The following is a 14,804-nucleotide window of genomic DNA, read 5'->3' on the forward strand; positions in this document are numbered from 1 at the left end:
AAACGCTCAGACTCGCTGTGTGGTTGAATGAAGCTGTGTTCACTGATGCTGTTCTTGAACATGTACGCTATTCTCGACATGGGAAGGAAGAGAGAGTCAAAATGACCTTAACCAACAGCACTGTTATCAATGAGCCCTTAGAACCCGGTGGGTCACCGGGGTCAGCTTTGGGAGTGCCCACATTGCTGAGAGCACAGAATCCTAATCCCCCTAACAGACTGTGATCTACACAACAAAATGGCAACGACCCAGGGAAGAGAGGAAATGGTCTGATTCGACTCCATAGGATGCAAAAGATACGTCCGTATGTTGAAATGACTGCTTGTCTCATTAGAATACAGTTTAACTCAAGCCAAAATTTAAAAACTAAACTATGAAGAACTTCCATCCACAGAATATAGGGCGAGAAAAAGGTAACGTGATCCTGGCTGGACCAGTCTCACCCACAGGAAACAGAGCAATTCTGAAACCTGACACGGAAGGTTTCTAAAGTCGACCTTCCAATAGAAAGACAGATTTTACCGTTTAATCAACTGGAAATTCAAGTTGGACAGTTACGGCACGCGAGGGCTTCATGTGATAAGGAGCTCTAGGCATCTTAATGGGGGTGGGGTTCAGCGGGCCCCCCACCTTCACCGGGCCAGGCACACACCGTCCCACCCTGGTGGCCAACAGGACATAACTCACAGGGAAAGGGCTCACGTGTTCTGCCTTCACGCTTTGAGAGCTTGACTTCCAGTGAACAAAAGCCTAGTTCCAGCCACAATGACTCTGGGAAGGATCCTATTTCTCTCCCCTGCAGGCTGGTCAAGCCCCAAAGAGCAGCCGTTCCTTCTAAGCTTCCATAATACAAACTACACACAGATCCACCTAGAGGGGAAACAGTTCCTGTAGAACCCAGGACCTGGTAAGCACTGCTGGGTAGCACAAACCTCCATCGGGTTCCATTCTTCACAAAAGCGAACTGCAGCTTCCTATGTCCCTCTGCCGGCCTCACTCCATCCTGCTACCGTGCCTGATGGGCCACCGCACGGACAGCTGGCCTGCAGACCTCTGCCCCTCACTCCCGTCACGTTCCTGGAACCAGCAGAACCCACATCTGAGCAATCAGTCATCACTCATGCAGATGGCCATCTAAGGTCAAATGTTCAGGAAGCACTGAGCACACTCAAGGGGAAGCCTCATAAAAAGACACCCCCAGTCAGTTTGCATTCACTCTTCCTTGAACGGGGGAAGGGGAGCAACAGGGCAGCCAGCACACAAGGGTGGGCCATAACCAGAGCCAGAAGGCAGATGTACCAACTGTCGCATCCCTGGCGGCAGGCAACAGTAGATGCCAAGCCCTGGGTGGATGTCATCTTACATCCGTCCGTCCTGTGATGTTCTTCCTGAGCCCGTGTTGTTCGGAGGGCACACACCACCACTGGCTATCCCAAAGTGCACCTGCTAGCACAGATGAGGGCTCAGAGCGGCTCCTCCCCCACACCACCCAGGTCCCCCTGCTGCTCCCGCAAAGGAGGGGAAGCCTGAGCTCACTGCAGGTGCTCCCGGCCGAGGTCACATCTGCGATTACTCTGTCAGGGGTGTCGAGCAGGAAAATGAATTAACAGGACCTGGGAAAGGAACCAGAGGAGCCTAATAGGATCTGATCAGAAAAATACTTTCTGCCTTCACAGGAGAGTTCTTTCTCTTCCCAGGAGCATCCATCCCACTGAAAAGTGCTCAAGAAACTCCTAGAAAAAAGATACAGAAAATGGAGTCCCTATCTTCTCTTGCTCAATCTGTTTGGAAACAAGATGTCAAATTGTACCAAGGGACCCTACCCATGAGGAAGCCATGTCCCTAGGGGCGAGGGGGTGGGGGAGGGAATATCCAAGGGAGGAGGTGCGTCAGGAGTGGGGATGCACCCAGACCCGTCCTGCACTCAGACCCATCCTGGAGCAGAGACTGGCCCTGCCTTCCCCCATGGTGGCCATGTTCCGTGCCTTCTGTTGTAACATGGTCTGCACCCTCTGGAGCTGGGGGGTAGTTAAGAGAGATACTTTGTTTCTAAAGCAGGAAAAATGACCTTTCCAAGCAGGGATGCTCCAGGAAGCCTCCCAGGGGAGGCAAAGCCAGGGAGGCACTTCAGACTTGAAGGACAGAACAAAGGGTTAACTTTAAAGGGAAACCAACAGGAGGGCAGCCCAGGGCCACGCCAGCCCTGGAGAAGCTTCCCGCTGACAGGGTGTGGCTTCACCTCCAGCAGGCACAAAGATCCCTGAGGGACAGAGCTGCTCTTGCCTTCAAGCTGTCAGACCCCAGGGCACATCTCCAGGCCTTCGTGGGGCCCCGAAAACGACCCCAGGCAGCCACAGCCCCTGTCCTGAAGCTCAGTCCAACAATTTTCCTCCAGCTTCTCACATAGACACTCTGAGGGCCCTTCATTCCCTGGTTAAGATTCAAAGGGATGCAAAGGGACAGGGTATGTGGGCCAAAACGCCCGGCTGATTAAACAATCTCCTACTGAGCATGCTCTGCAAGAGTGGAAACTTAATAGCAATGAAGCAGATACCTTATATCCTACAGAATGGCTACACTGTAATTACCCCAGCCCAGTCACCTCCCCACTCGGAACCTGCAGGCGACACTGAGCCCCTTCAGCTGTGGTGACAGCCAGCCCTCCTCCTCAGGGCCCAGACTGTCCCCGGGACCTGCCACTGGCTTACTCCACGTGGGAAGGGGCCAGACAATGCCCAGAGAATGACAGTGCCTCCACTTACCCATCAGGTCCCAAAGAAAAGCCAGTCCTCAGCCAAGAGGTGAACAGCTCCAAATCCCAAAACTGAAGGACAAAATCCCAACTGCCATTTGGTGCCCCCTATTCTGGTGGTCCAGCTCCCAGAGGTAAAAATAAAATTCAGAGACTTTCAAAAAGGCCACTAGGGCCACTCGTGGGACAACTGGGAGCTGTAATACAGCCAGCAGAGCAGAGGGTGGTACTGGCTTAATGTTCCCTGGCCAGCAGTTATGGAGCATTATTTCCTCATTTTTCAGGACACACAGGTGGCAGTATCTGGTGCTGAAGTGTCCCAAAGCCTCCTCCAATGGTTCAGTAAAACAAATCAAATACATATTTACAGACATAGGCAGATAAGGCAAATACATCAAACTGTTATTTTTAAAAGCCTGAAAGAAAATCAACTTTCGGGGCGCCTGGGTGGCTCAGTCGTTAGGCGTCTGCCTTCGGCTCAGGTCATGGTCCCAGGGTCCTGGGATCGAGTCCCACATCGGGCTCCCTGCTCGGCGGGAGGCCTGCTTCTCCCTCTCCCACTCCGCCTGCTTGTGTTCCTGCTCTCGCTATCTCTCTCTCTCTGTCAAATAAATAAATAAAATCTTTAAAAAAAAGAAAAAAGAAAACTTTCTTTTTAAGATCATCTCACGTAAAACATACATGTTTTTATAATCATTTCTAACAATTTGCAAGGACACATTGAACTCATGTGTTAGTATCAGGTAGGGGAGGGGGATTTAAGGATCTGGGTCTTTCCTGGGTTGTATGATTGTTTTCAACAGTGAAACAGGACGAGATTTTACTTTTCAGTGGTGGAGGCTGGGGACTGATAGTCTCTTCTGATCTGACAGAGAAGCTGCCTGAAACCGCAGGAGGAAATGAGCTGTAATGGATTGCTTCCTTTTCATCTACGGACTCACTTCTGCTCCACGTGTCCACACAAGGAAGGCTCCCTGAAGGCCAAGGCCGCGACCCAGGCCTGGCACTGGCCCTTGTGCTCAGGATGGGTCCCCTCGCTCTGGCTTCAAACAGCTGACCTCGGGATCCCTGACAAGCAGCCCACAGGGCCCCACTGTTTGAACTGCACTCCACTTCCCGGGTCCTGCTCTGCAGACTCGTTATGTATGAATGTGAAAGACGCAGAGCTTGCCAACAGTTGAAGCCTGAAGAGCAGTCACCCTGCTACACAGAGAACAGTGAACCCCTCCCTGGGACAGAATGATCGTTCACAATCTGGGTCCTTTATCCATTTAAAATGCCGCAGAGCATCCCGCGTCAGCAGGAAAAAAAAACGGTGCATCCATTAGAGAGTAAGAACGAGCCGCAGCAGCGGTCATGCTGTTTAATGCACAAAATGGACTACTATACGACCGAGCCGGATTGAAGGAACCACAGCAGCCCGTCCTACCGCAACTCGGGAACAAACATAATGGTTAGCCAAAAAAAAGCAAGTCAGAGCATCACACACACATAAATCACATTTATGGAAAGCCTACAAGAACAGGCAACACCAAGCAATGTGCTATTTTAGGACGTATCTATTAAATGGTAACACTATAATGAATGAGAGGAAACAATGAAGAGAATACTGAGGACAGCAGTTACTGGGGGAGGAGGGAGGACGATCAGTCAATGGAGAAGGGGCTGTGTGTTTCTTCAACTGGATGGGACTGCAGGCGTCCATGTTACCAGCCCTCAAGCGGACATACTTTGTGTTCATTCATGTTTGCATGAGGTCAGTCTAGACTGACCCAATGCAGGACCCTGTCCCACAGTCACTGCTACAACAACTGTGCTCAACTGTTGGAGTTAGAGATACACGCTTACATAGGATGAAAAAATTTCCAGAATATCCCAAAGAAAATTAACTATAATTACTTTTGGTATTTATACTCCTTAAAAACAAAAAACAACAAAAATCCATCAGCATCGATTACTTTTACTTTTTTAAATAAATGTTTCTTCAAACCTGTGTCCATCTAGACTTTGTTCAAGAATCATGCTGGGTTAAATGATCACATAAGAATGATCACATAAAGAATCATGCTGGGTTAAAAAAAAAAAAAGGCTGCAAACATCTCTCTAGGTCTGCAACTTTTTTATTCCATGCCCCCGAAATACCAGAAGTCGTATACTTCTCCATGAGGTTTATGCGGCCACCAGGAGTCGTCTCCTCACTTGTCGTCCCAGTCGTGGGACGAGGAGGATATAAATGCCCTGTCTCTATGGGTAGCTCCAATTCCTCCTGTATTTTTAATCCATTTATAATGGTCTCTGCATCCCATTTTAATTCATCGCAGATTTGCTCATTGTCTACTCTCTTAGACATTGTAAGAAGATTTTGTAGAGATTTTCTCCTGTCTCCTCTTCCCCTCCAAAGAGAGCGCACCCAGGAGAGTAAGCAGAGGCTTTCTGGTGTCTTTAAACACATCATTTGCTTTCCTGATAACCAGGCTCTTTTCTTTTTGATCTAATTTAATAAAAATAACACTTTCTCCTCAACACAGATGTAGAGAAGAACTACAACGAGAACCAGAGTGCCCCCCCCCCCACAGGTGCCAGTCGCCCTGCCCACCCGGCTCCCGAGGATGCTGTGGGAGGAAGCAGGACCCACCCCGGGGCCTGTCAGCCTGAATGGAGACCCAGGAGATCCGAGGTGGATCCCCAGATGTAGGCACTAGCTGCTTCCTTGCCCCAGACTGAAAAGGGGCTAAGTTCCCAACACCCAAAACCCTGGTGAAAGGAAATCTACGTTCCCCTAGTGGCTCTTCATTCTCCTTCCACATCCACCATCTCTCCTTGCCCCAACATGGGCCCCCAAACTAACACATTTGCCCGCAAAGGCCCCACGCAATCCCTCACTCTAGCATCTTTTAAGTTTCTCTCCTCAGAAACGAATGAGGAGTGTCTTCAGGGAGAAGTGAAGATGAGACCTATCTCCACCGCCTCTGCCCTCCAGTGCAGGCCCCTGGGGGCTGCTGCAGCGACCCCTGCCACCTCACATCCAGGTCTCCTCCCTCCCACGAGACAGGGGAAAACGTGGGAAGGAGGGTAGAGAGAAAACCTACAAAAGTAGGTGTAACATGAGAATAACTACTCATGGCAGCATGGCACCCTAAAAAGGACCAAGAACGGTAGGCAGGAGAGACCAGCGTCTTTTATTCTAATTGGGCCAGGAGCCCCTCGACAAGTAGCCCCAGGGAGGGACAAAATCCATCTCCCATCCCCACATCTCAAGAGTTAGCATGGGGTTAAATGTAAAAATCCCTTAAAATCAGCTCCTGGCACAGCTGAAGAAGCTTCCAAAGCACTGTTCCTGCTCTGTGCCCCTCATGTCATCTCCTACACATTGACAATTCAATGCATCATCAATTTCAGCCACAGAAGGGAACACTCCTGATCCCAGGAGAAGGTGCACACAGAGTAAGCTACTAGATGCAGTCGGATGTGTGCACACCAAGGGCTGCAATGCTGCAGGCGTCCTTCCAGACCCACGGAGATCACCACTGTCGATCATGGAAAGCAGGTGCACGCACCAGTTTGCTGCGCTCTCTTACAGCGTCCGGAACTTTGTATGTAAAAACACAGATGATGCTTTGCTACGAACAAAAAATAAACGATTTAAAACTTGTGCTTCAAAAAGTGGATGATGAGACAACACAAGGTTTTGTTTCTGCCTTCCACCAGGAAAAAAATGGTTTAAAGTGCTATAATAAAGTAATAGTAATAGTTTTCCACTTATTTTAGTGATCTTAAAATGCTATAATCAACTAATAATAAATTTAAAAGGGGCGCCTGGGTGGCTCAGTCAGTTAAGCATCTGACTCTTGATTTCAGCTCAGGTCACGATCTCAGGGTCCTGGGATTGAGCCCGACGTTGGGCTCTGTGCTCAGTGAGGAGTCTGCTTCTTCCTCTCCCTCTGCCCCTCCCCACCTCGTTCTTGCGCACACGCGTTCTCTCTCTCTCAAATAAATAAAATTTTAAAAGCAATTAATTAAATTAATAAATAAATTTAAAAAACATCTTCCCTCTTATTTTTTTCCTGGGGTAATCCAATTCTTCCCCACGTATTCCAGGCAGGCCCTCCTCCAGAATACTAAATCCTACGCTGGAGAACACACTTCAAAAATGTCCCCCAAAAAGGAAAAGGCATCCAGAGGAGGGAACTCTTGAGGAGTGAACTCTGAGGAGAAGGTGGGAAGGGGAGCCCTAAGAGGAGGACGAAGGCCCTGAGATGGCTCAGGGTGGACCCAAAGGTGGGGATGGCCCCTGCCGTGGAGGGGCCTCCAGTGGTAGATAACCTGCTCCGTGCATCCGACAAGGAGGCAACAAGGCATATGAAACCTGTGCACAGAAAAGGTTCCAGAGAACACAGCCCCTGGGCTCAGGAGCACCCCCATCCTCTGCACACGGTGCGTGTAAGCGCTCACACACACAATGGCTGAGGCGTCCTCCTGGGCGGGGGGGGGGGGAGCACATCCTCAACAATCAGAATATAATCCAACAGACTCTGGGACCAAATAATGCTAACCATATAAGATGCACCTTTTTCTTCAACAACATCACCACTGAAGCAGTACACCTCAGCCGAAAACTGATCTTGCCCCTGCCTCGGGAACTCGAGATTTTACATTATATGTCAGTAACACCCATCTGCACCACCAAAAACGCTCCAAGCCTCCAAATAAGCCTCTAACCCTATTTTCTTTGCAACAACATGACAATATGAATTAGACCTTACAGTTGTTCTCTGAATTTGCTGAAAAGCAAGGCATAAGCAGAGACTGAGCATGCATTTTGAATGTGCAACAATTATGAGCACACCAGGCCCATTAGCTGCTGCAGAAAATATGAATGGAGAGCGGACATGAAGCCACTTAGTGCGGCTGGTATAAAACATTAGAAGAAAGGCTTCAAGCCTGGTCTTTAGGAAAAAGCATGACAGCTTTACTGATGACAGAGGGACAAAGTTTAAAATGTGGCTGACTTGATGCTGTGCTGAAAAAACAGGAGGGCAGGAGAGCCCCCCCAAATCACTCAGTGACTCGGGCCTTAAAACATCCATGACCCGCAGCCAAGGTATCCCGATTGCTGAGATCACTATTGGACAGGATTCAGAGTTCAATCACCTGAACTTGAAAGCTCCTACAAGTTCAGCAATAGTCATCTTAAAAGTGATCATTAGAATCAAAGTGACGGTTTTCATTCAGAGAGCTGCAAGTCCCTAAGACTGCTCCTGTTGGTCGTGGGGGGGGGGGGGTGCGGAACCAGCAGGGGGCCGTGGCTGTAACTGCACTGCCACGCCTACAGCCACCCAAGGGCCACGGAAGGCCACCCGCCCGCTGCCTGCTGCTCACTCGCCCTACAGGGGCCTCTTGCTCCACCCACACTGCTCCTCAGGACATGCACAGCTCTCTCCCTGGCTCCTAAAATGGTCCTAAAATGGTCCTAAAATGCCTCAAGGCCCCTCCTCCTTGGGGCTCTGCCCAGAGCTCCCACCACCCCCGCCGGAGGTCTCCATCCTTCCTCGCTCCCCTCCTCCCGGCCCGTGGTCAGACGTGCTCTCTCAGCCATGCCTCCTTCCGGGACTCCACTGCGTCCTCACGCCTCCCACCTGCACACATACACTCCTCCACTATTCCCCACTGTGTTCCATTCCTTATCCGGTAAATTACACCATATACTGTACTCAATTCAGTCTTTCGTCTATCTCTTCGCCTCGCCAAACGGGACTGGCTCAGGAACGCCAGTTTGTACCTGTCCCCTTCACGGCTGAACCCCCAGTGCCTGGCAACAGGGACCTGCTAAACTGTGAGGGAGTGAGTGAATAAATGAATACACAAAGGAACTATTCGGACTCCCACACCTGCCCACCTGTTAGAGAAGCAAGGCGCTATTTGGAGGTTGGGGGGGAAGGGCAACAAAGGAGGAAAACAAAGTCACTAAAACCTAAGAAAAGCTGACACACTGTCTAAACCAGGCACACAGTTAAAAATATGTCTGTGTGGGGGCACCTGGGTGGCGCAGTTGGTTAAGCGTTGGACTCTTGATTTCGGCTCAGGTCATGATCTCAGGGAGATGGAGCCCTGCATCAGGTTCCGTGTTCGGCGGGGAGTCTGCTTGGGATTCTTCCTCCCTTTCTCTCTGCCACTCCTCCACCTCGTGCGCACGCTCTCTCTAAAATAAATAAACCAATCTTTAAAAAAAATATTTATGCGTGAAACTCGGGTGAGGCTCTCCTCCCAGATGGAGCTCTGCCCACACTGTTCATGGGTGCCGAGCTTAAGCACCAAGCTACACAGTGCAGGGGGACAAAGAGGACCACACACGGCACCAGTACCTGCGGGAAATGCACCCACACACCCATGACCGTGTGCGCGCACATTCACACATGCACACGCCTATGCACAAACATGCCCACATGCGTGCACATTCACACACACGCCTATGCACACACAAACATGCCCATACCTGAACATACACTGCACCTGCACGAGCGTGCGTGCGCACACACACACAGAGCTCCATGTGATCGTGCTGTAATGAGAGAGGGCCACAGAGAAGGCAGATACCAACTCCCATGGGAAGCTAAAGGGAGACATTTTTCATGCAAAATCGTACATTTAGATCCATTGATCTGTCCTTCAAAGATTATTAGGACTTCCACTAATGGAAAGGGAAATTTTTTGTTCTTGATGAAAAAAACCATTAGGAGCAAGGAGAAATGCAATGCAATTTAGCAATATAAGCTCTAAAAGATGAACCACTTTCAGGGACAAGCAAGTAACAGGGTTAGAAGCAAAGGCCTAAGTCCTACACAACAAGCCAGAAAGGCCTCTGTGGCCAGACCCTGGAGGGCTCTGAAGGCCAGCCAAACAGACAGACAGGGCCCTGAGCTCCAAACACAAGTGCCCCCACTCAGAAAGTTCTGGAAAGCAGACCGCGGCCTGCGGGAGCATGCAAGGGCAGGCAAGGGCAACATCATCCCACCATGCTGGCCTCACACTTGGACCATCAGAGCTCAGAGCTCAGGATGCACACAAGCTCACTAATCAGGCAGACCAAGTTTTGCTGAAGGCTGCAGACATTCAAGCCTCAGAGGGGGCAGCCTTTGCACGGGCCATCCCCAGGGCTGCTCTGCGGCTGGGCCACACACGGAAGGCTGTGGAGCTCTGAATGCACTTGCAGTGACTGCCTAGAGGGGGCCAGGGGCCTGGGACCTCCACTCACACATGGTCCCGCCTCTTCCTGACTGCACTTCTCCCTGAAAGCTGGCAAGCATGCTCTGGCGACAGGGAGCAGCACTGGGGTCACCGCCGCCCACCCCCTCCGTGGGGTGCTCCTGCAGGGACCCAGGCATGGCAGCAGGAGGCTCAGCTCTGGGAGGTGGGGGTGTTCACCAGGTGGTGGGTCCTTCTCCATCTGCAGACACACCAGCAGAATTCCAGGGGCGGAGGTTGGGGAACCAGATGGAAGGCATTTGCAGGAAAAAAGCATCCCTGGGTTCCTCCCTTAAGGCTGGCGTTTGCTTCCCACTGTTACTTGCCTGGGTTTCTCTGTACTATTTTGTAGTGATTGATAACTCAACCAAGGAATTCTAAACAGGGCAGAATGAGGTTGAAAGCAAATGCCCCAACAATGAGAGAGAGCTGCCACCCTTTCCGGGCATTTATCTATGAGGGTTTCCCAGGGATTACCATGCTGATACTTCCCAACACAGCTCTCAGGAGGCATGACCACTGTCCCAGTGTCACTGGACCAGGAAACAGGCACGGAGTGTCGCTGAGATAGACGGAAGCACTCCGTAGCATGCATATATTACGATGAACCTGAACAACAATTCAAACATGGATGTATGTGCATAAATAAACTTCTGATTTGATTAAGTTTCAAACATTTATCCAAAAAGTAAACTTGGGTTATGGAGACAAAAACATCAGCCCAACCAGGAGCAGAGGAGTGGCTGAGGGGGGAAGGAGCAGATGGGAACTCTCAGAGTTCCCACCCGGGAGAAAAACCCCAACAGATTTTGCACTGGCCTCCCAATGCCATTTTCCCAGCATTCCTTTTCATTAGAGCAAAGGACAAAAGAACAAAGACCCAAAAAATATAATAAAGCTTGGCTGATGATTTTAAAAATTGGAATAGGATGCTTGCCATGTGTTTAATCTGAGCCAGAGTGTAATTTTGCTCAACATTCCAAGCAAAATCTTTGTTTTGATCCTTAGCACTAAATGCCACCCAGTTTCTAATTATCTGACATGCTTCTATACAATTTTAGTTATCATATAGTAAACTAACAAGTAATGGATGTACACATTTCCCTAAGACCATTCTACACTTGTCTAATCCAGAAAAAATTAGTCATTAAGCTTCCTTACATAATTTCCTGTAAAATCCACTTGATTTCCTGCCTACCACAAACATCTGGATCTTCACTAATTCTAAAAAAGAAAAAAGTCAAAACCTCTTTCATCACAAGATGGCTGACTGTGGTTTTTAATGAACTTGACCATTTTTGATTTTTTAATGGACTACCAGTAGACGGAAAAAAAAACTTTTTTGGAACAAAACCTCCACAGTAGGGCCCATAATCCTATATATCGCTGATGCTCATGAACCTGGTCGTGGTTTGCTTTGCAGCCCTTCAGTCTTACCAGACTGGCACCACACATGGTTTTGGGGAGATTTTTCCCTTTCTAAGATCAGCAGCAAAGCAAACCATGTTTTTGTTTGCTTCAAACACCATCATGCCCAGTCAGAAGCACTGAGGACACAAACCAAAGAGAGCAAACCATGTGTTTGCCAACTTACAAGAGCCGCTGAGTGGAAGGAGCCCACAGCTACCACTCACCCGCACCCGGGGGGTGGGGGGAGGCCCAGCACGCAGGCCACACCGCACAGGATAAGACACCAGAGGTCCACTGAGGTAGGGGTATTTGGGTTTCTTCTTACCTGTTTTAAAACATTCATTTCTCTCAATTTGTTTTTATTTGAAGCACTCAAAAAGTTCTAAAAAGAAATCTAGTTTGGGATGAGCCATTCCAATTCATCCATGATTAAATATCATGTGCAGCTATAAGAAACAACCTGGATGAAAAGGTGAGCATGAGAAGATGTCACTGTGACAAAGATGAAGTAGCAAAAAAATGGACACACCATTGAGCATGTGACACACGTGAACCCTCACGGAACAGAAAGGTGGGAAAAACAGACCCCCCCAACAAGTAACCATGGTTGCCTGCAGACAGAATAATTACAGGTGACTTTTCCCCTTCTTCACAGAGTTCCACATTTTCTATATTAAGCAGGCAATAGGTTAGTACCCAGAACAAGAGTAGAATTTATTCCCTACAAACTCTAACTTTTTAGGGTCAACTCTTTTTCTCCTGTCTTCTCTTTGTCCTGTTTAAAAGTCTAAAGCCTAAACAGGCATCTGGCAAGTGTCCAGACCAGTGGGGGCATCCACCCCGCAGGGCTGGGGCTCCTGCTTGCAGTGTAGGGGCAGAGCTGGACAGAGAACCACAGTCTCCCAATCCCCTCGTCCCTCGAGGGCCACTACATGATCAAGGCACAAGTCATTACAGCATTTCCAGGCAGACAGTGAAAGGTTACATGGGAGAGGGTCAGTCACAAGTCATGGGATTCACAAAGAGTGGATAGGGGATAAGGACAGGCGGCACCAGGGCCAAAAGGCAGGTCGTGTCCCCACCAGCGAGCAGGAGGGGACAAGAGCAGTTGGCAGCTGGGAGCGCTGCACAGGGGAGAGCAAGCAAACCTCCTCAGTGGCGGTGAGCAGGGGCGAGGCTGGCTGCACAGGGGCAGAGGAGCCCGGCCGTGAAGGATGCCCGCAGGCATCAGTCTGGACCAGGAGAATAAGCTGGCATTCCAAACTCAGCCTCTCCACACTACGTCTGGATCTGCGGTGCCTGTGTGGTGCCCGTGGCCAGCCTGCGCCAAATGCTCCAAATCATTATCCCGCTCCTCATTTTCCAATTTTTAGTCTCTAAACCACAGTGTAAGTTAGCAGATGGCGCCAAATAGCCCGATACTCAGCAGGGTCCCCCGCCCCAGCCTGAGTGGACAGCTGAGCTCCAGTAACAACAGGTATGCCCCCGACTCTGCAGGGTGGAAGAATCACCCGCAGGAACTTCAGAAACAGAGTAAGGGGACTGTTGTGACCGGCAGAAAAATGCCCCCCCACCCAAAGATGTGCACATCCAAATCCCCAGGTGCCCTGACTGTTACATGACAAAGGGAGCCTCGCAGATTAATTTAAGGATCTTGTTCTAGAGTGTCCAGATGGGCCCAAGGTAACCATGAGGGAAGCAGGGGAGAGAGGTGACGTGTGGATGGAAGCAGAGGTCACAGAGAGACTGGAGGAAGCCACCCTGCTGCCCTCGAGGCCGGAGGACGGGCCACGTGCCAGAGAAGGCAGGGAAAGGCGGTGGGCGGGGGGCTCTCCCGTGGTGCCTCCAGAAGGAGCACAGCCCTGCCAACACCTTAACTTCAGGACAAGTGTCCTCCAGAACTGTAAGAGAATAAATGTGTGCCACCGGGTTGGGGGTGATTTGGTACAGCAGCAACAGGGAACTGATACCAAGGTCACAGGGACCCTGTGCACGCCCATGTAATTACTCGCTACAGGAATTAAAAGCACAACCTAACGGCATATTTCATTTGGCAGGAGCCAAACCAACAGTGCACGGACACCCTCACTAAGGGACGCTGACATGCCAAGACCAGGGACTGGCAGCATTCACTCGGTTCAGTAACCTGGCAATAATTGGGCCCGAATTTTATGGAACTGCCTCTTGTGGACCCCATGCGGCACCGTGGTCACGGGTACTTTATAATACATCCATTTAGCGCCCTTTCTTCAACAGAAACTTCAGACTTCCAGCTCTGTCAGCTTCCGTGACCCATGTCTGCACACACAGGACAGGCGGGGCGGTGGGGGCTGCCCCGGACCTTCTCCAAGCTTGGGTGCCAATGCTTGCCTCCCCAGCCCTAGGATCCCAAAGCCACACTGAGACTTAAGACTCAGCAAGGACCTAATACGCCTCACCTCAACTCTCCAAGCCCTGGAAGACAAGTATCCCCGACCTGGCCCCATCACCCAGGGAGGCTCACACAGCCTCTGCCCAGACGCCGCCTGCCCTGCTTCCTTCTCTCCTCCACGGCTCCACCTCCTGCTCCTCACGCTGCCAACAGCCCTCACTCACAGGTCAGGCTGAGGGGCTGAAACACATGGTGGTCCCAAAGGCTCTCGTGCACACGTGGGCACCTTATAACGTGCTTAGGGGATCCACCCAGTTGGGGACAGATGAACACAGGAATGAAAACACGCTGGATGCAGATGCCCGCTATTCGCCCCCGGTCTCAGGCTCTGCAGGAAGGGCGCTGAACTCCTCCGGCCCGAGCCCTCTGGCTTCTGTACGAACTCCCTGGAGCTGTCCGGTCGAAGGCTGGCTGTGCACCTTTCCCCCTCACCCCAAGGACCCCCGACACAGACCATCTGCAGCTCTTGCCAGTTCGGTCTCCACCCACGGGCTCTGGGGTCAGGCAGCCTGGACACCAAACCTGGTTTCTCCATCCCCCACCTGGAGGACCCCACATAGTCTCTCAGTTTCTTAATCCCTACAATGACATGATAACATAGATTGTGTGGATTATTAGAAGAGGTGGCCAACATCCAGAACTCCTGGCACCCAGGAGATGCTCACTAATTGCAGCTACCATAACCATCAGCACAGAGTAACCTCTGGTGCGCACTACAGAAATACCAGCTCCCTGGAGAGGACTTAAAACAAGCCCTTCCCACAATATAGAGCATCAGTGTCCTAACTATGACAAGGCAACACAGGGGCTTCCTGGCAGTGCAGCTAGAAAGCTTACCAGGAGGCAGAGGGGTGGCTTGCAGCCGCTCCCCACACAGAGTTAAGACTCCTGGGCAAGAGAACTAGGTGTTTCGCAGCCCTCAGCAAAAATCTGCCCTGCAGACAAGGAAGGAAAGAGAAAAACACAGTA

General features: G+C 50.5%; 1 protein-coding gene across 1 annotated transcript in view; it reads right to left on the bottom strand.

The window, feature by feature from the left end:
* Window positions 1–4,832: 4,832 nt before the first annotated feature.
* Window positions 4,833–14,804, bottom strand: part of LOC145720426 (arf-GAP with GTPase, ANK repeat and PH domain-containing protein 1-like) — a 40,622-nt gene continuing 30,650 nt past the window's right edge. Inside the window, exon 2 of the mRNA XM_081813342.1 lies at window positions 4,833–6,372. Within this exon, the coding sequence (XP_081669468.1) occupies window positions 6,287–6,372 (86 nt within the window). The 3' untranslated portion in view covers window positions 4,833–6,286. The remainder of the gene's footprint in view (window positions 6,373–14,804) is intronic.

The sequence above is a fragment of the Leptonychotes weddellii genome, chromosome 3 (assembly GCF_054177405.1).
Source record: "Leptonychotes weddellii isolate Sample4059 chromosome 3, ASM5417740v2, whole genome shotgun sequence".
NCBI lineage: Eukaryota > Metazoa > Chordata > Mammalia > Carnivora > Phocidae > Leptonychotes > Leptonychotes weddellii.